Raw genomic sequence first — 22,015 nt, forward strand, 5'->3', positions numbered from 1 at the left:
ATTCTGCAATGCTTTGACTGGGCCTTGCTCTTATATCACTCCTAAAGCAGAAAAGGAGAAAAAAGAAGACAAAAGCTATCAGTTTTTAGTCCTCTTGGTAATGACATTGTGTTGACAGCATTGATGGGACAGGACTTTATCAGAAGCTCAAATGCTTTGCAGGAAATGGAAGAACACAAGCATGTACTTAAGGCATATTCATGGAATCACAGAATGATTTGGGTCGGAAGGGGCCTTTAAAAATCATCTAGTCCAACTCCTGACATGTCCCAAGGGAATATCAAAGAGGGGAATTACTAAGAACTGCTACTCAATGGATACCAGGAAAATGATTAATTGCTTACAAAGAAAATTCTCCCTGGGGCTACATTTTGTTTTTATTAGGTGGGAAGACCAGATGAAAGAAGAGAAAATATTGCAGTGACAACCACTGAGAGCCCACTGCAGACATCCTCCCTCCCCCATGGCTGGCTGCAGCGTGGGTTTTGTGGACAGATGATCTCTTGGGTGTGTCTACATGTAGGTGGTGGAGAATTAACTGTAGGCATGAATCTGAAGCTCAGAAAACCCTTCATGTTCTCAGTCAGGAGTAAAGCTGTAGTAAGTCTAGTGTAGAGGGCTGTGAATTGACTGACTGCTCCACACCAGTGAGATGGGAGCCAGCAGTGGCCCAAAAATCCAGTCAGACATGAGTTGTTTCTGCAACATGTACCCTGGCTTCTCTTCATTCCTTCCCAAGCTTAAGCTGCAGTTTTAAATTCTCAGTTGATGAGGCAGATCCAAATTACCATGCCATTCTTCACAGGCTAAGAGGCTGAGTTCTTTTTTTTCTTTTTTTTTCTTTTTTTTTTTTTTTCTTGCATAGGAGGGAGAGGTAAGAAAACAACCTGGCTTAGTCATTTCTGAAATGACTGGGTAGTGTGTTCATATGTGCTGTGAGAAGTTCAGTAGTAACCTAGAGATGGAGACAGAAAAATGCAGACTGGCAGCTCACATCCTTGACAAAGCAACTCCTCAGGTCTAAAAGGGGTATGGTCAAGGTGACTTGAACTAAAGGACCTGTAATGCCTAATTGAGTGTCTGTAGGATGTGGGATGACAAAATGTGGAGAATTTTAATAATTTAAATGCATTAAAACTCAAATGTTTGTCTCAAAGTTAAGCCACACCTTGCACGTGACCAAACACTGAATTTCTGAGACCTCAGCATTCACAAAGTCTGTGAGTGTAAAACACTGCTGTTCTTTCACTGTATGGATTTGCTTTCAGCAGTCACTCAAAAATGCATTTTGAGCCCCTGACACTCCCATTTACTTCTCAGAGCTCCTCTAAAAACCTTTCAGATCTGTGTTCTGAAAAATTAGGTGAAATATGTTACCCTGATCCCCGCTGCAACCTCGGCTCCACCCAGAGATCTCACTCACAAGTGTGTGTGTGTGCCAGACCCTTGGTGGCACATTCTCCAGGCTCTCCCACAGACCCACATTCCCTCAGGGACACGGAGCAGGTGCTGAGCCCTGCTCTCTGTCTCTCCCCTACTGAATCTTCATCTCAGATTTTATCGAAGGAACCACAGTGATCTGTCACAACAGGACTTCCTAAACCAGCAAAGAAGAGGCAGCGTTTGGGCTGTCCTGCACAGCTGATGGTGAAATGTCATTTGGTGATACAGAGAACTCAACACAGTGATACTGAATCTCAGAACTACACGGGACTGTTTCCTCTTCCCGACTTCCAGATTTTAACACCAATGTCTCATAGAAAAGAAAATACAAAGGTTCTGCTGTCTCCAGCGCCTGAAGTTCCTGCATTAAAAAGGAAACCTTGATATTCTTTGACAGACACAGAACCTAAATGACCCTCTCCTATCAGGAGGCAGGCTCATTAGTGCAGTTATGCATTGGCAGTAAAGCACCAAGGAAGAGAAAAAGCAGCCACACTGCATTCATTCAATTACTTTGGTGCTCACGTCCTCCTCTGCATAGGACTTGCCCAGAAGCAGTTAAGGTATGTACAGGCAGTTTTTCAAGCTGCAGCATATTGGAAGAAGACTGAAAGCAATAAGGAGTTCAATGCAGCTCAGAAACTCTCTTGCATGATTACTCTGTCTTCAAAAACCAAGTCAGGCACAAAGGGAAATAAAAATAACCAAGGCTGGAGCTTTGATGCTTCAAGACAGGAAAGAAAAAAAAAAGTCTGTGCCCTCTTTTCCAAGCACAAGTGAAAACCTACATTTACTAAAATGAGTGCTTGGCCCCATGCACTGTGCCATATTGACAACAGCTACTGCAGTTTAATCAAAAAGCCTCTATTGGCAGAGCTTGGCACCTTGATGGTACCTTTTAATTCATAAACATTTCCTCCCTAAGAGGGATGAATTTGCATGTTAGCTAGCAGAGAACCATTCTCCCTGCCGTTGTAAAATCCTACAACTCCACTGCAGCCTGATGAGCTGTACTAGCAATCACCAGCAGGGAGTTCATCCTGAAATCTCTGGGTGCAAACCAGGGCACACTTAAAATAGCATTTCTTCACTCTGCCACTCCCACCCCCATGCACCCACCTCCTGGAGTAAATTACAAGAAAACTGACTCTTCTCCATCATTCCCATTACTGAAGTGATCTTAAATTATTCAAAAGGCTGGTTAAGCTCCAGCCTTATTAATTCAAGCAGAAAGTGTGGAAGAGGGAAGACTGACAGCACACACACAGCAATTCACTTCTTATATCCTAGCACATATTTACAAGTCCATTTTCCATAAATCCAAGTGGCGTGTCCTGCAGGTGAGCAGAGTGCCCATCACCACAGGTTGTGTTACACGAAGAAGACATTGTGTCAAAAGAGTGCCAAGTAAGAAACTGTTGGGTGAAAGACTTGATGTGACCATATGGATAAGTTACAAGGGGCTTCTCCTTCACTACACACCTACCTATGTCCCTCTCCATATATACACACATATATACACACATACACACACACATAGATAGATGGAGAGATATAAATACATGTGTGCACACAGGCAAACACGCATACATATATATATATATATATATTTATATATGTATATATTCTCTTCCAGTTCTTGGAGTGGTTACAACTACTTTAGTCTACAAGGCATCCTAAGTGCACTTCCTGGCTCTAGCAATAAAGTCCATCATATTGTGGAGAGAAGTAAAGGGAATATCATTGAGGGAGAAGAACAGAACAGTTTTCTATCTTGTACAATATCAGGTAATAGGCTGACACCCCTGGAAACTATCACTGCTGTTTCTGAGCCCAGATATTTTCTCCCTGCATTCCAGGAGGGCAATTGTTGATCTTGTTCAACTGCAGAGGTGCCACTATGTTGATTTTCCCTTTTTGGTGGATAAGTAGTTGCTTCCAAACAGTTTGGACTGTGTGATACAATATTCTATGCATCATTCGTGGTTGGTTTGTTTAAAGGGAGATTAAAAGAGTTTTGCTTTTTTCTTCATGTCGTTGCGTCTCCAGAGAGGTAACTTGTCAAACTCCTGTATCGTCATGCCAAATATTTCTTGAAAAACTTCAGGTGCTAAGTGACGCTTCAAAAAAAAAAAAAAAAAAGGAAGGAATAAAAAAGGAGAAAAGGCAATGGTCAGTCAAAGCCAAAGAGACACAAGCAGGAGGTTGGAGCACCTTAGGGATTTTATGTTGCTGTGTAAGAGCCATTGCTGGAAAAAAGAATGCTTTGGCCATACACATATCCAAGTCCTCATGGACTTGGGTGCCCAAGGAGCCATTCAGGGAACATTTCACTTGCTGAATGAGCAAGAGACAGAAAAATTATTGGTCTGAAGCCATCCAAAAGGCAGTGACAGATCAGAGAACAGGGCCAGCTCCTGCACGCCCCTGTACCAGGATTTAGCAAGTCACCTCTGCTTCTGGAAATCCCAACAGACACTGGGTTTTTAGGAGTGCTCTGCAGAGGGGATGCAGCTTGATGTGCTCCAGGTTCTGAGAAGGAAGATGTCTGGCCAGGCTAACTGTTCAGCACACTTCTCTGCTGCTAATGAAACACTTTTTGGTGCTGTCCTGTGCACAGGTTACTTCTCATTCAGCCACTTTACAGGGCACTGGATGGGGAAAGTGTCTCCCCGTGGCACTGATCTAACACAGGTCTGAGTTCTGATCAGTGACCACATATCCAATAATAAAAATGGGCATAAACCCAAATTGTTACCCAAATTACCCACATTTTTGTGGCTCCTTCCTTTCATCTCCACAGAAGATTAAGGACTTAAGCATCCCCAGCATTCCCCTGGGCTGCTTAAGTCTTCCTAATCCACAAAGCTGTAAACTATATTTGTTTGTTGGCAGAGATTTAGATCCTCGTATTTTTGGATATCAGCCAGTCTTCTAACTAAGTCACAGGACACATGATGAGTTAAAGAAAGTTAGACTTTTGGTCCTCAAGGATGGCTGACACTGACTCTTAGCTAAGAGATGGTCCAAGAACAAAGTATTGCTCCATTCCAGTCTGGATCTTATGAAACTTGTGCAATTTTGGGCTTTTAGCAAATCCACAAGTATATAATGCAAGGCCTGAAAGCAGAAGGGGATTGTGAGAAGCTCAGTCTATGAGCAGGGAGACAGAGATGTGGGAGATTGTTTGAGGAGATGCAGCTGCTTCCTCCCAATGCCTGATCCCTCCTTCCCTGATTAGTGCTGAGAAATATTCCCACATTTCTCAGGACCCACATTTCAGTGTTTCAGCTTTCACAAAAAACAAACAATTTTAGCAGGAAAGAGCATTTAGGAACTTGCTTCTCTTACCTCCAGCCTGGTTCTGTCTACATCTTTTAGTATTTTATTTCGCCCTCTGTTGGTCACCATGAGTATTTCATATGGAAAAATCTGTTAACAACGTATAAGAAGGGGGAAAAAGAGATATTTATATTTATAGTCTAAAGCAGACAGGAAAAAAAATGTGTGTCATTTTCATAAACACAAAAATACTTGTTTTCCTTTTCAAAGCAAATATCAATTTGGTGTTTTGTGGTTTTTTTTCCCCTTATGCTTTTTTTCCTAAAGTTTAAATCCAGAACTTATTTAGCATTAAACTACCTCACATTGAAAACCCACAATTTTTATGCTGCATATAATACATCAGCTGACTTTGGTCAGGCAGAGTCCTCTCTAGGCATTTCCTCATCCATCAATGTATAAATTTATTAAAGTAATTGCATTTGTCACTCATTGGTCTAACTAATGGCTGCCAGAGTGTGGACAGCCCTAAGGACTGACAGTGAGTGTGTTTTAAAAACATGGAAGTACATAAAACCAACAGCATCTCTGAATAAGCAAAATATTAATTAGCAGGGGCCACTGAATTCAGTAGAATTTATCACATGATTTTCCTTGCCTTTTTGGATAGTTAAAGAATTCAAACAACTAACAGAAACAGTGCTGCTTGGAAAGGATTTCAGAAAATATGAAAATCAGTTTCTGGAATAATCCCTAGCAAATAAAACTCTTCTAATTTTTTTTCCCCCTTGGATAGACACTTTCATGCCTGGAATTAGGAGAGCTCATGTTCTGTCTGCCAGAGCATCTCTAGAGCCCTTCCCATTGCATGTCACTGTAGGAAAGCAGCATTCCCAGACCCCTCATCCAAGTCAATGAAGTTTTTCTGGAAATTTCAATGGCTACTGGCTCAGCCTTTACTGTCATTTGTGGGTCTTGTCTTAGTTGCTCACTGGGAACACGAGTGAGACCACCAAAAATCTCCGGGAGAGAGCTGAGCTATTATTCAATGTTATTTAATTTCATTATTTCAACATCTGAAGACGTTTGACTTAATCAAGTTTTGTGCAGTACTCAGCATCTAAGTTCATTCCATTGTTAACAATTATCCCAATGAACTTTTCAAAACATAATAAATAACATTCAGGCATCAATGAACACACCACTTGATTTTATTTTAAGTAGTAATAATTTAAATAATGTGTGCTTACATACCAATTATGAGATATGATTCTTATGAGATTCTGACATTGTCACAATCGTACAATTAGGTCTATACTTGGAATTACATTTTTTATGTATGATACTGGAAATGGCTACTATAAACAGCATTATAGGAAACTAAAATGTAACTTTTCATATTTAAACAGGCAGAGTTTAAGTCAAGATCTACGGTCATAAGTACATTTTATGTTTAAATATTCACAACAAGGCATGTCTCAGTCTGGGCTGGCAAGATGCACAAATTCTGTCCTTTCTGGAGATCCATTTGGTAATATCTGGTCATTCTCAGGATTATTAATCTTTATGTTTCATATGTGTCATGCTGACTCTGAACTGGTTTATTTTATTTTATTTTATCAGATGTAAGTTAGTGTTGGACAATTGACACGAATAAAAACAGTGCCAACTCACACATCCTGAGGGTCTGGCACCACCTTTATAAATAGCAACAGAAAGTGATCTATTATCTCAGGAAATTTCCCATAAATTTTTAAATTAAAATAACCATCAATAAATAATCATTAAATTTTGTCATTAATAATACTGACAGAATTTGCCACCCAAAATAGCATCCCAAATCACTGGGTACATCAACAGCAGTGATGACTGTAAGAATTTCTATTGCACTGAAAGAGAAATTATTTGGAATAAAAAGCAGTATCTCAGGAGTCCCCACAGTCTTATTTATATAATATATACAACCACTTGTAACTGCACAGTGCACTGGGGTCTCAGCTTATAAAGCCAGGGTTATTGCCTTGTACAGTTTGCCTGGAGGTGACTCGGAAGCACAAGAAATAATCTGGTTTGCAAAGTGAGCGCCTCACTTAACTGCAGAAATTCTGATCCTTGCAACTTTGGCAAAATCATGATTTCATGGAAGGTTCACCAGCAATAAAATTGTAATATTTAAAACACAGCCCTGGTTGAATTCCCTCCATATATTATATTCATTTTTGACTCAGGCATCTCTAGACATAGCTGTAAAAGCATTTTAATTTTTGTCTTAAATTACAGTTAGCTGACACTGTCTCTTTTTCCAATAAATCTCCTGAAGAGTTTCTCATACAGGGAATTCAATTATGGACAGGTCTCAGGTTAGCAGTGCTGAGAGCTGAGGAACAGACCCAGACAGACATGTAGATGTCTTACTTCCAGTCAAAGATTTCCCATAATCTTTGGACTTAAGACAGCCTCAACAATGTCTTGTGAGCCACAATATTCTGCAGCACTTTCCAAACTGGACAGATCTGAGACCTTCCCAGGGAGTTTGGCCTGGTGCTTTGGCTGGTGAAGCCTGGCAGAGAACCAGCTATGGAGCACCTTCCACATCTGTCACTTTGTCCCTAGAAAAGCTTCCCTAACCCAGGGATCACACCTGGGCTGCCTCAGCCTGCCTGAGCACCAACACCTGCAGAACAGTCCAGAACAAAGGGACAGGTTTGGCACATAAGGAGCAGGGGCTGAGGTGAGGTAAAAGAGAACAAGGAAACTAAGAAATTTCCCATATTTTATCTGCATTTCACAGTAACACCTTCAAAGTCTTGAAGGAAAGTGAATAACATCTGCACTTGCCTTTGGCTCCAACATGTTAGGCATAGACACTCCTCTGTCCATTCTCATTCCAGGGACATGACCATCCGGGAGGGACTGCATCGGATACAGGCACACATCAGACACAGAGGTTACACACACAGAGGGTAAAGGCACTCAAGTCGTGGTGAAGACAAAGGTGAATTTGCCCTGAGACTTCCTTCAAGTCTTAATTCTTGGTCTTACTATTTCAATCATTGCCATGATTTCAATCATTGCCATGGCTACTGTTCACTACTCCTCTGAGCAGGCAGATCCTTCCATCCCCTCAGCCACCACAGCTCCTGTCCCTGCTCAGGCTGGTGACAGCCCCTCCCTGAGCTGACCAGCACCACTTTCCAGGGGACATGGGCACCTCAAGAGGGTGGTGGTCCCTCTCCCACCCCAGTGACTAGGTGGAATTCTTCTCTAGTTCTTCCCTAGCATTGATTCAGATCCCACCCAACAGCACAGAAAGCACTCTTACACCTCTGTGCTTTCCTTCTTGTCATTTACTGTATCAGCTGAGGGATTTCTTTTTTTTTTTTTTTTTTTTTTTTTTTTTTTACAAGGGGTAATTTTTTTGGGTAATTTTTACTATGAACACAAACAGGAATAAGGGTAAAAAGGTGCTGGTTTGACACAGGTACTAAATCTAAGGAAATAACATTTGGAGTACAATACATGGACAGCTCTGCTCCCCTCCCATAACCTCATTCCCTTTCCAATCATCATGATTTTGATACGCCATTAACAAAATTATCCAAGTAATTAAACAATTTCTTAAATTGCCATTTCATATTGTGATTGTGCTGAGGAGCCAGGCAGATTCAAACCATTCTGAAAAAAGCCCTGCAGGCAGTAATTGAAGTAAAAAGGTTTCTATTTGCAAGCACACTTCTTTCTGGCTCATCTGGGATGGCAGCACTGTAGAAAACTACTGAACAGCCATCTTGTCTGGAGAGCAAATTCCAGGGTAAAATTGAGGAGTTCAAAGCTCCTGGTATGAGAGAAAATTCCCTCCGGAAGAGACTTTCTATGTGTCTCTGGGGTCAGTACTAGAGAGGCTGGAAATAAATCCACCCTCACGTGTCCAGAGAAGGATATTACAGATAACTCATTCAGGAACAGACAGTGCAGTTTACAGGGCAAGTCACAAAACAGGTCTGAGCTGTCTCAGCTCGGCTCTGGGGAGGTAACAAAGAGAAATCCAAGGCTGTGCCTGCTTTTTGTTGATAAGGATCTACATTGTGATTATGCTTAAACATGCAGGAAAATCAAAGCTATTGTCTTAAGAAACCCTTCCCTGTAGTAGAAATTCAGAGTTGAACAAGTAGCTGCTTTAGGTTCTGCTGTCAGTTGATTGATGAGAACCCGTACTCTACCTGGAAATCTGAAAATCAAAAGAGAAATCTCATCAGCTTTAGAGTGTGGAAGGACAGGAATCAGTCACAATCTACCAGAGAATCCTTCTCTGTTTTCTAGTCTACCTGATTTTTCCAAAATCCCATCTGATTCTCTAAAGCCAGCAACATTTCTAATTTTGGACTTAGTTTGTAGAGTCAAACACTCCAAGTATTGCAGTTCTTTTCATTAACTCTCCAAGTTTTGTAACTTTCATAAATAATATTGTCAATTTTTATTTGGCACTGACTGGTACCACATCCAGCTCAAAGTCATACTGAAGATCATGAGCAGCAATGAGGATTAGAGGGCATTATCTCCCTTTCTTCACTATGGCACATTGCTCCAGACTGCACAGTGGATAGTAATTTTCAGAGAAGAAAACACAAAACTCACAGAACTCAGTTAATATTCCTGATGATGCACACGTTATTTGCTTTCAATTTGACCCAATGCTAAAGTATGAACAAGGATCCGTTCTACATAACAGATTTAGCAAAATAAACCCAAAATTTTAAACAGCTATTCGAAGTGCTTTGAGTTAACTGGAGTTTGTCAAAGAAAATTAAAAAGTACTGAGCAAATACAAAATAATCATATCCACAGCCTTAATATAAAACAGCAGAAATGATCAAACATCATAACATTTTTACATTTATTACTAATAGGCTGTAAAAGGCTCTTCATCCTTACCTCTAACAGCACCACTCACATCCCCATAACTGTTGTACTGACCAAAATCCGTAGAGACCGGCTGTAACAGAAAAAGAGGCACAGAACATAAATTCACACTTCAAGACTTTACAAGCAGGTTGGTACATGGGGAGAAATAAATTGCTTTAATTTTTTTATTTCCCCCTCAATTTTACAACATTTCTTCCTTTGCTTTCTTGCCTTTTTAACAAAGTAATTTGTGGGAGGGGAAAATAGGTTTGGTCTGACTTCAGGTGGTTTTATAAGAAACATTTATCAAACTGGAAATGCAATACAATTGATATGGAAATAAATACCATGGATAATTAAAGCCACCTTTCACTTCTCAAAATCACTATCTTCTTACCCTGTGAAGTCCATTTTTTCCATACCCAGGGAGAGAAGAGGTTTTGGAGGCTGAAGCATGTGCTGTTGAATGAGGAAGGGAAAATATTTTACTGGAAAAATCCCATGGACACTAAAAAACTAGAGCACTTGAGGAATCACCTGTTACAAAATACACATACACACAACTGAGACACACTGACTGTAAGAAACTGAGTCCCAAACTCAGCACAAACTTCCACACATTCTGTAAGTTACAAACAGGTTTTTCATGCCATGGTGGCAGGCCATTAATAAGGAACACTGATTTTTCCAGGCTCAAAATCAAGGTGGTCTCCCCTGGATTGAAAATAATGCTCATGGATCATCCATGGCATCTGCTTTGGCATCACCCCTGATTCCAAAAGGGAATTCAGGATGGCACTGATTATCCTGCAAAGAGGGATGGACACGTCTCAAATAAAGGAGCTCTCCAACATGTGCTAAGGTTAACAAAAGCATCATAAGCTTTGACTTGAGCAGGTAGACTCTGGCCCCATAAAAATTAAAGACAGTGAGAGCCAGAGGAATCCTCTCCAAGGCCATCAAGGCAACACATTTATAAAACAGGGAACACAAGGAAATCTTCGTTTGCTTGGCAACTGCTCCAGTGGATGACTCCAGAGAGACTCATCTTGTCTCCTCTTGGCTCAAAGTACAGCTTTCATGTTACACTGGCTGGTGAATGAAGACAGTAAAATAAAACCCCCAAACTCTTCCCTGGAGATGTGAGAAGGCCACAGCCATACAAAAAAATGTGCAACAAGGCAAATAATCTAAGTCACTAATCTAAGTTAGCTTTTGTGCTTCTGCTTTGGAGCAAAATACACCCAATTAAAATATCAGCCCAGGTCAAAACACTGGCTGTGTTTGGAATATGTAGCCCTACTGGTCAATAATGGTGAATATCTTTCCCTGGAAGAAGAGACTAAGCAGCGACAGGAGCCACCAGTGTAAGCAAAATGTGTTACTGTAATTTAATAACCCAGCCTATTAGCTTGTGTGTGATGTCAGTCACTGAACACCTCACCCCACTCCATATCTATATTAAAGCAGCTCTCTCCTCAAAATTGCCTAATAATCCTCAGCCTCATATTTCTTCTAATTAAAAAAACAACCACGACATTCCTCCCCTCACAAAACCAGGCCACTGATGAATCAGGCCACTCTTTCAGGGCAGATCACCACACAAACACATATCAAGCAGCTTTCCCAGCTGTCTCTCTTCTGGGACACTACTTGATATGTGTGTCTACTGGGTGTGTGCATTCTGTGTTGTTTACTACCCGTTATTCATGATTAGCTTTGTTGCCTCCATGAATTACCTGGAGAATCGTAACGACTGGCAGAAAGGGCTGACCTACCGCGACTCTCCTTTTCCATCTCTTCCTTCAATATTAACTGTCCCAGACCAGAGTTGAGCTACAAATGGCAATTAAAAAAAAACATATCAATAAAATAAAGCTGACCAAGACAGTGGTAAGATTTGCTTACAGAAAGCACAGGGGCACTTTTGGATGGTGCTCAGAAACAGCACGAGGACAAGCTTATAACCACCTTCATGAGCTGCTCCTCCTGCAGCTGCCGGCGTCTCTGCAGCTCCTCATCATCTTCCTCCCTTCCACTTGATCTGCGTCTCATGTCAGCTCCTGCTTCCACAAAACCACAGCACAGAGAGAGCTTTGTGCATCAGTTCAACTGCAGCTCGAAGATTTCAATGCTAGCTCACAGAACTGGTCAGTTTGATTTGCTGAATAAACAAAGCAGTATTTCCTCGCAAAGCCAAAAGACTTATTCAAAAATTCCTTCTTAATAAAACTCACTTGGGTAGCCTGGCCTATGGTTATCAGGCTTGTTATAAACTAAAAAAGAACTTAAACTACACACAAGTTCCAAACCATGATATGGTCCTGGATACAAAAATCATGGTTGACCCTAATACAGAAAGGAGCTCACGCTGCTGCTTCTGGAAACATAGAGTTAATAATACCAGCAACTGATCACAGCTGAAAACCTAAATTCTCATTTACATTTACTCTTCTATCTAGACTCAGAGAAGCAAATCTGAATTAACATTTCAAATGGAAAATGAAACTACATTAGTCTTCTAAATGAACACTCGTATTTGAAATAAACAAGGCATTGGTTTTAGTCTAAAATTAAGTAAACTAATTTGATCCATTGGATAAAGCTAAAATAAATAAAGGCACAGGTGTTCTACATTTTAGTTCCTTAGTTTTTATTGAATAATTTTTATTTTCTTGAATACTCTTAAGAAATAATCCAGTCTGGATGCCAGGACAATTCCATGAATACACAGAATGTGCTATTGCTGCAAGCATTTAGACAGCAGTTCTACTTTTTTCTGCATAGGGCTTTTTCTGATTTACCAACCTGTGCTAGACAAACTCACAGTGTTTAAAGTATGTAGACATTTCAAGTATGTAAATGACAGAGCTTCAAGTATGTTGATGTTATTCCTGTGACTCAGGGACTTTACATGTTTGTCAGGTTGCAATCCCAACTAAAGGACATTTTCAAAAAGCTGCTGCTGCATGTGCAGCCCCTTCAGTTGGTCTCCTGAGCTCTCCCACCCTGTGTCTCCTCTCCCAAAACTTCTGTGAAGATCCTACTGTTATGAAAGCCATACATTCCCTCACAGAGACCTGAATCAAGCAATGCCTCAGTGCTTCAGCCATAACTTCAGGAATGAACCAGGCTAGATCACTTATTTTATGCTACAGGGGTCAATAAAAACACAACAGAGGGAAAAAATACAAAGAAAAAATATTAAATTGATGATGCACATGGATTAAAGAAAAGAAAATAAAACATAGGTAGTGCTACAACACAAAAGAAAAATACAAAGTCTGTAGGAACAGTAACTCTGAAAATCAGGAATTATTTAGTTTGTTAATTGTTCCAATTCAGTTGTTGCTTCTTGCCATGAAATTAGTCATGTGGTTGGCAACAATCATGTTTTCTGTGGAATTTTTGCTATTAGGTTTGGACTAAAAGATTAAACAGAATAGCTGAGAGAAGTCAGGATTGTGTGACACACCACACATTTTAAGTTACTGTACTAGAGTTCAAAAAATTTGCTTGTGGGTTAATATCTGTGTGATCAATCCCAAAGTCCTTCAGCAAAGCCTCTTCTACTCAGTGCAATTCAGCAGTTTTAGACTCAGACACTCAGTGGTCTCACCAGGAGAACTACACTTTGTGGTGAGCATCAAGTGGACACCACCTTTCCTACACCTTTTTCCAGCTGTGCTGTCCATGTCCCCTGGTCAGCAGTACCTTTGGAGCTGCAGAGATGAAGGGTTTGTGTTTCCATACCTATGGCAGCCAGGGAGGGAGGGCCTGGCCAGTGGTCAGTCTCAATCTTTGGTATCTCGTTGGGTGCTGGTGCATGAGCTGCTGGGAACTTGGAGGACTTGATGATATCCTCGGAGGACTTGCTCTGTGCTGCCAAGGCAGCTGCATCTAGATGGCAATCAGGGAACTTAGCCATGTCATGATCTGGAGCAGCACAAAGTCAGCCTCATTTTGGCAAAATTTTATACTTTACAAGAAGTTAGTTTTCAAAAGCAAACATTTGCATGTTTTGCTTTTCCAACTGCAGTTTGAAGCAAAGCAATGCCTTTTTCTTGCCAATAGATTGGAATCAAAGCTTCCTCTCCTCCCGCATCCCCACCCCAAAGATAATCCCAAATCAGCTTTGGATTTAACTAGGGTTTCACAGTGTAAGAATGATTATGCAAGAGTGAAAAAATGCAACCTAACAGGATTTGTCAATATCTCCTAAGGACAGCTGATTATTTATGAAGATGAGCTCAGATTTATGTCCTAATAAGTTTTCCCTCTACGGGAAACCAACTAATAGATCAGAGTAACAGTACAAATCCTAACACTACTGATGCTAATTATTTCATCTGTGAAAAGCTGCAAAACAAAGAAGAAACCTGAAACAAATAAGTTTAACTAGAGGATTTTTTTGTGCTGCATGCCCTTGCTTAGAGCAATCAGTAGTAGTAGAACCAGATATGAACTTATTAATAAACACTAAACTCCATCAAGATCAACTTGACAAGGCAAGGCACTTGCAAAGCAATGAACCTCACCAACAAAATAGCTTGGTAAAAGGGCTTCCACTTAAATTCCATTTTAAGCCAAAGCCTTGTCAAAGCATGTGAGGATGTGCATTATGGCTTTCTCTTCTTAAAATAAAAAGAATCATCTAATAGGATTCAGTGTACATTAAACCCAACCTTAACTACGTCTGAGCCAGAAAATGTTAGCTCAAATCACCTTTGGAAAGACATTTTTTAACAAAGTGATGCACTGTGTTGCTCATCCAACATGTTCCAGGTAGCTGAGCAATGTCAGTGTTAGATATCACTGGGAATTCTGAGATTCTGAGCAGCTGATGATTGGAAAAGTCTAAGCATAACTGCAGGCATGGAGGAAGGTGGTCAGAGTTTACAAAAGCATGACTTCAAACAGTACTTACGCATTAGAATTGGTGGTGTCAGTGGTTAAACATTCACATGTTAATGGGAGGTGAGGAGATACATTAAAACCATAAAAATAAACAGAAAAAATGTTAAGACTTTTTTTTTCAAAATGAGTTTATGGTCTGAAACTTAAAAAAGAAAGAGGGGAAGACCCTGATGTGATACCAGAGCAGTGTAATCTGCAGTGCTCACTCCTAACTACAGAATGGACTTGTGGGCTTCCTGCTCACCCCAGCTCACTGGCTCTCAGCCAACTGTTCATCTAAGCCCTGCAGTGCTGCTGACTTGCTACTTAACCCTAAATACATTTCACTGGATAAAACATCTGCAAAGGGATGAAAAGTCAGAGACTACAAATAGTGGAGTCATCTGTCTTTCACTGAGGTAAATAAAAACTATCTCCTATGCACAGCTGTCTGTCCACAGCAGGAGGGAAGAGTGAACACACTCCTTCATGATGATTCCTTTATAACATTCCTTGTAAGAATGAACACACTCCTTTATGATGCAGCCTTCCCCTGTGAGACTAAATACAGGCAAGGCTGTGGGCTTCTGCCATCACTGTCATTTCAGACTTGCTATGACTGTTCCTTGTAAGAGTGAACACACTCCTTTATGATGCAGCCTTTCCCTGTGGACTAAAGACAGGCAAGGCTGTGGGCTTCTGCCATCACTGTCATTTCAGACTTGCTATGACAACACCAACACCAAAAAGCTCAGAGCACTAACACTGCTGTCCAACTCAGAACCCAAACACCTGGAAAAACAAGTACAGCAAACTACATGAGCTGCATCACATGGCTGAGAGTCAAATTAGCCCTGTCACTGATAAGTCACCTATAATATCTTCACTAATTAAAGATTCTTATTTACAACCACATTAAAGGTACATCTGGAATTCCAGTCTGAGTATAACATCTCCATCTTTGCTGCTGAAATAAATTATTGTACTGTATCTGTTTAAAATAAGGATATTTTGTGAAGTCCCTGTCAGAGATCAGTCTACTGTTAACCCATTTTAACATGACCAGTATCTGTACTCTTAAAATAAAAGCTTAAAGAAGAGAAATGTTGGAAGGTATCATAATGCAAACAGCAAAATCTCAGCTAATAGCAATTTTGCCATTAACATCCACATGGCAAGATTAAACCATATAATCCAAACAAAACAACAGGCTTTAAAACATAATCACTTTCCAGGACATGCAATTACAGCCACTTCAAGCTTGGACTACTAAATTTTTATGCTTGCAAAGCAAAAATTGAATGCTTTTCACTAACTGCACACTTTTAAATTCAGTTGACACTTCAATTTTGAAATAAAATGGGAAAGGTCATTTACCGTGCTGTTTGTAGATGGGTGGTTTCCTGTAAATGTTGACACCTTGATCTGTGATATTAAGAAAGAGAAAAAAGGGAATGTGAAAACTACTTCAGTTGTAGATAAAGATAACTCAACCACTAAAGCAAGAGATAGACCAAATCAAGGATGTAGCACAAGAAAAAGCCAGAAAACTATTTCTAGTATTATACAAAACCAGATTATTTAAAGAAAAGAAAACATAGGAACAAGTGAAAAGTCAAAGACATGTGGTATGAAGTCCTTTGGAGCTGATTCTGTAACATGTGGATGCATCAACTCATGAACCATCCATTTTAAAGTGGGATAAAAGAGAAGAAATGTAAGCAGGCAAGACATTTCAATGGTGAAGATACAAGCCATTTGGGGAAAACTACCCCAAATAACTTCTGTGGAAAATTGTGCTTCAGTCAGAACAGCTCAATTTTCTTTCCAACTGACTGGCTGGATTGAACAGAGGAGAATGCAGTGAGCCTACAATTCACTTCAAAATCCAGAGAACAAAATAGCCACCTAGAAAACTGCTTTGAACAGGCAACAACAGCCACACTTCAGTGAGTCAAAGGGATTCTTTATGCAGTGTTCACTGATATGCTACTAGTTCTCAAACCATAAGGACAGATTTTTCTTTTTTCTGTAATTTTTTTTACACAAGGCCCACCATATTGCATATTACCTATGTAAATCAGAATAAACACTTCCCAGAACTCTAATGCAGTAAAATCTATAGCACATCTAAATTGTACCATATTTTTCCAAATAATAATCTAAGACAGGAACCATTTTGTTCTAAACTACCTTCCCACCGCAGCCAACATTTCATGTATTCAGCAGAGCTACAAATAGAGAAGCTAATCCAAAATCAGCACTACAGTGCAAAAATGTGCCAAAATCTTATTAGAAGAGCAAATTGAGCTACAGGGAGCTAGAAAATTAATGTCATAAACCCATTTTGCTACTTTATGTTGCCTGAAAAAAGTTTTCAGTTACATTAGAGTGAAAGATGAAAAGGAATTTCAGAAACGCATGTGCTGTATCACAGATCCAATTAAAGTCTTATAGGAGACAACTTTGCCTTTGGTGTTAAGGAAAGTTAAACTTAAAAAATCTATTGAAACAGAGGCAAATCTTACTCTGCAGAACTCTACATCCTTAAATAAACAGGCAAACTCATTGCACACAAAGGCTGTGGTATTTAAATCCTGTGTGGGATCTGTTATGGCCACTTGACCAGCAAACAGGTAGGAACATTTCAAGGGTAGTCATGCAGTCCTTCTGCGCACACGGACACCAGAAAGCTCCAGGGAGGATGGGAGCACAGCTCCTTCCATGGCTGCAGGGCCCCAGCCGGCGAGGAGAGCTCCCACACCAAGCTCCAGGTCATTTCTCACAGCTATTCATGCAATTAGGCTTGAGTTTAGGTGAGGCACTGAGAGCCAGGTGAGCTTAAGCGGTTAAAAGAGCCAACCTCAGCCAAGCCAGGTCACCCTGACTGAAAGGGGGGCTGCACAAACTGTTTGTCTGCCAGATTTGAGGGGAGGAGGAAGGGCAGTAACCTCTGGCAGTGAGAAGGAACACCAGGCTGAAGGGAATCTCAAAGTAACTGGATAGAACAAGGCTTTCATCTAGCACTGAAACAGCCAGATGCATGTCCAAACCCTAGGGACACACAGCTCATCCCATCAAAATCCAAGACGTGGTTTTCTCAGATGCTGGAACAACTGCAGAGCTCACTTCAAAGCAGAGACTGCTCTCTGTAGAAAGGACATCCTAAGGCACACATATCCTCGTGGATCTGCAGGTCTCTCTGAGGACACCAAGCCATTGCAAAGAACAAGAAACAACCTCACCTGCTTTAAAAAGAAAGGGACACTAAACTAGAATTGCTGTGTTCAGGACTGAAACAGGCCACAACAATCTGAATGAACAATATATATTAATGGCTCACTGGCCACCTCTTTTCTGCGTGTGACTCAAAACCAACTCCTCTAAAATTAGGAGAGCTATGCTGGCGCTCAGCTGGTGCAACTGAGAGAAAAATCAGGCCCTACGTAGTTCATGTACAGCTCACAGGCCATCAAACAACAATGAAAAATGAAGTATTCTAAGAATGAAACACTTGACCAAGAGAGTAGCTAAAAATCACAATAAACCGCTACGTTTCTTAAGGCACTACTCCTCTCAGCAAGCCCAGAAGCAGTTCCAAACCCTGAGGGTGCAACCCATGGTAAACGGTGTGAAACGATGGAGACAAGACAGAAGTTACAAAGGCTACATTCTACACTGTGACAGGACAGCGAGACACACACAGTGCCAGCTCCTACCTGGAACATGGAAATGTTTAGGGGCCTGAGCGTAAGTTGGAGTGAGAGGGCGACTGTCAGGCCGATAGGGGACAGGGGAGTTCCGACCGCTGGACGGCTCATTGCCTCCAATGAAAGAATGGAGAAAACAAAATGAGAAGAGGGAGAGCAATAATTTAAAAAAAAATAAATTAAAAATTAAAAAAAAAAAAAGCAAGCCCAATCAAACCCAAACAAAACTGGTGGAATCAAAACCTCCAGGGAGAAAAGAAGTTTGAACCAAAAGTATAAATACAAACAATAAGGAGAACTGGTAGTAGCCCTGGTGACTTTTTTCCCCCCCTGATATTCCTGCAGAGACAAAAATTCATGTTCAGGCTGGAGTTGAGGTTTGAGCGGCTCAGACTCTTTCTGACGGCATGCAGGCAGGAGCTGTGTGCTCGTAGCTGGTGATTAGATGGGCAGTATAGAAAAGAAGAATGGAAGGTTACTTAGCAATGATTTTTTAGTACGGAGATTGATATTTGGAATTAAAAGGCGCAAACACGGAGCAGAGTAGTTGATATGCAAACCCAAAGCAGATAGAAGCAGATGCTGGCAGGTACTACAGTTCACTAAACCAAAAGTGTACAGAAACCAGAAACAGAAAATAGCTGTTAGGTCACTTGGCCCATATCAAAAGGCACAACTGTTCCATAAACACTCTTTCATTGGTTTAGGAAAATTCTGATACGGCAAAATAATTTGTAAAGCAGTGCAGCCCATCTGGCGGTTGCACACACCTTGTCCGTGCCTCTCCAAATCTCTGTCAATGCAAAACTTGGTTCTGATGACAATTCACAATTCAGCAAAGCTGAATCTAGTACCTAAAAACCTTAGTTCTAGTTTGCACACACAGTCTATGCCATTTGGAGGATTACTCTTACTGGGACTACCCCTTTGCCTCCCAACAGTGCAGCACAGCAATCCAACGGCCCTGAAAGCTTCTGTGCTGTGTCAGGGTTGAGTGAGGGCTGCTGCAGAACCACGATGGTGGAGCCTGAGGATCAAGACTTAACAGCCAGATATCCATTCACATCTCTGTGTGTGTACCTCGAAAGAATGCAGCTGCCTCTTTTATTGTACTGTTCTTCAAACTAGAGTAAACTCACACAAAGTAAAACCATCCACAGGGGTGCTTGTTTCACATGGGAGGGGGTGACCCCAGCAGTGAAAAGTAGGGGAACATCAAATCCCTTCCATTTTTAGAGTATGCACAAGGGCTTAAAATACCCTAGAAATGTTGAATAAGAAAGCAGGGGAAAAAATAATGGAGAGTGGGGGAGGGAATGACAACAAATACAGAAGGGCTATAAAACAGAAGATAAAATAAATTTCAGGCCTGTTTCCTGTGTCCTGTTAGAGGACCCAAAGCCATAAACTCAGCACACTATTTATCCATTTGAGGTGGGGAAATAGGTGTGGGAGAAGGAAAAAAGAAGTTTTCTTTACAATTTACACAAGAAATCCTCTTTTACTTGAACAGTCATCTAGCAATCTAAAAGGCACTAAAGGGGGGAAAAAAAAAAAAAAGCTCTTTGACAAACCTTGCTGAAATGTGCCCCAGAGGCTTCAGCCAGTATACAAGTTAACCACTGCATATGAATGTTTTAAAAATTACATGCAATGTTCAGGAGGGCTTGGATATACAAAATTTGTCCAGAAGAATACATGTGCAAAATTCTGTATTTAGCACTGAGACATTTCAGCCCTAAATGACATGAAGCTCTCTCAACCACATGCATTGACGGTGATTTTCTATTCTGGGCACAGTGATGCTGGCCAGCTAACAGTAAGGGCTAGGTTTGTTACTTCTGAAAAGCTGCATGAATGGTTAGTTAAACATTATTGTTTATCTCAATCTATAGCCCTTTACTTAGCAATGCCAATATTGTGTTCTACTTCTCCACCCTGTGAGATGTTGTGATGGTGAAACACCTCACTTAATTTTACTTATGTTTCTTGATTCAACCAAGAAATTGAGTTACTTTTCAGCAAAATCATTGTTTTATCAGGAAAAAAACCCCATCAATATTTTTATGTCTTGAGATACAGTTAGCTGTTTATAGAGAACATGTCACTTTGCCTTTTTGCCTCCTTTGGCAATTATACTCAATGGAAGGGAAAAAACAAAAGGGATTTATTGACCTGTGGACTTGTCTCAACAGAGGTGTCACAAACACATCTTACCCATTGGGAGCTGGTAGGCTAAATGTGTGGCTGTTCAATTTGCAATGCTTCTGTCACTAACACTACAAATACAGGGAAGAAATCCTTCTTAGACCCCTCTCTAACTCTAGACACAACTACGTGTGCTCACACCCATGAATGTATGCTGGCTGGTCTTGAATCTGGGACACAGATAATTTGTTCAGAGAGACCTGGACATGTTGTATATTGCACCCAGCACCAGACAGAGTTACTGTGGTATCATCCTGCACGTGATGCTTTACAGATGCCTCTGTTGGCTTCTATTTCCTGGGGTACCTAATGACTCCTGCTAGTAGTAACAAATAACTCCCCTTTACACTTCCTAAGATGTCAGCCTCATTGACTCCAATCTGTTCAAGAAGGAATGGTACATCCACTTAAGATTCCCATTCGGCCATCCCTGAGGAGCCCACTCTCATAACGAGGCTTAAGTGCTTGGGATGCAGCTGCAAAACTACCCACAATTTATGGAAGCAGTGCCAACATCTGTGGAATGTGCACATGCACAGAGGAAAGCAGAGCTCCTGGCTGCCTGTGCCTGTCTCCCAGGGCCTCATGGCCAGCCTGCTTGCAGCTTTACATAAAAACCCATGAAATTTGGGTTCCCTGCCTGCACAGAAATGGCTCTCTTACTGTTGCAGATATGCTGTAACTATTCTTAACTCCCCAAAGCAACAAGAGCACTCCAGTTCACCAACACTGTAGAAAGACCTAATTCTCACACCCTTGTAATGAAGTTGAATATGTCTGTGTGTAGGCTGGGAGATGTTAAGAGATAATGGAACAGGCTTAATGTAAAAATCAGTCACTACAGCACAGCAAAAGGAAAATTCTTTTTTTTACTGTCATTCTCTTTGCTCCATCAGGTAGTTGTTTTCTGTAGCTGAATTTGTTAGGCAAGCTGCCCTAATAGCCAGGAATAGAACTGCTTGCCCACACACAGCCCGGTGTAATGCAGGTCCCTGCTGCCCTCTGAAGTGCTCACCACTGGGCTCACTGTGGGATTCACAAGCTCACCTCACAGAATCAGGCCAAAAAACCCATATGTAACCAACACTGAGCCTTCTGTCAACTTGTCACCAACACTGAGCCTTCTGTCAGGTTCCAGTTTAGCTGCTCTGCTTCTGAGCAGACATAGGAAAACAAGCAACAGTACCTGAAACCCTTACTCCTGTTCAGGTTTTGTCAAACACAAAACCTGAACATCTTCTTGTCCAGATGTGTAGCCCTTATTTCACACACAAAAATGAAAATCATTGAAAAGCCAATACATAACTGTCTTCCAGAGGAGAACTTCCACCTACATCCACAAAACCCTGGAAACAGGTTCCCCCTGTGAAAACCAACGTCCAAATTCTCTATGAAGGTGGGTAGACTCTTCATGGGAAGGTCTGTGAGCAAAGGAGTACACATTACTTTGGAACTCTTTTACATGGAAATCTTATGGGGGCTTTGTAATATTCTTGAATGCCTCTGAAAAATTCTAGGCATGCAAGATGAAATCCTGGCTCTCAATGAGGGTTTTGTCTCTGACTTCAGAAGGG

General features: G+C 40.9%; 1 protein-coding gene across 20 annotated transcripts in view; it reads right to left on the reverse strand.

The window, feature by feature from the left end:
- Positions 1 to 3,034: 3,034 nt before the first annotated feature.
- ABLIM1 (actin binding LIM protein 1) overlaps positions 3,035 to 22,015 on the reverse strand; it is a 185,611-nt gene continuing 166,630 nt past the window's right edge. For 6 of the 20 annotated variants that reach the window (XM_039709090.1, XM_039709086.1, XM_039709089.1 and 3 more), the window contains 11 exons: positions 18,243 to 18,347; positions 15,901 to 15,948; positions 13,381 to 13,563; positions 11,599 to 11,690; positions 11,367 to 11,463; positions 10,025 to 10,086; positions 9,658 to 9,718; positions 8,946 to 8,953; positions 7,564 to 7,638; positions 4,795 to 4,875; positions 3,035 to 3,563 (listed from right to left, as the gene is read on the reverse strand). In XM_039709090.1, coding sequence (XP_039565024.1) covers positions 3,450 to 3,563; positions 4,795 to 4,875; positions 7,564 to 7,638; positions 8,946 to 8,953; positions 9,658 to 9,718; positions 10,025 to 10,086; positions 11,367 to 11,463; positions 11,599 to 11,690; positions 13,381 to 13,563; positions 15,901 to 15,948; positions 18,243 to 18,347 — 926 coding nt within the window. In that variant the 3' untranslated portion in view covers positions 3,035 to 3,449. The remainder of the gene's footprint in view (positions 3,564 to 4,794; positions 4,876 to 7,563; positions 7,639 to 8,945; positions 8,954 to 9,657; positions 9,719 to 10,024; positions 10,087 to 11,366; positions 11,464 to 11,598; positions 11,691 to 13,380; positions 13,564 to 15,900; positions 15,949 to 18,242; positions 18,348 to 22,015) is intronic. The other 14 variants (XM_039709081.1, XM_039709077.1, XM_039709080.1 and 11 more) reach the window with 8 other exon arrangements.

Source organism: Passer montanus, unplaced genomic scaffold (assembly GCF_014805655.1).
Source record: "Passer montanus isolate IOZ18808 unplaced genomic scaffold, ASM1480565v1 scaffold21, whole genome shotgun sequence".
NCBI classification, from domain to species: domain Eukaryota; kingdom Metazoa; phylum Chordata; class Aves; order Passeriformes; family Passeridae; genus Passer; species Passer montanus.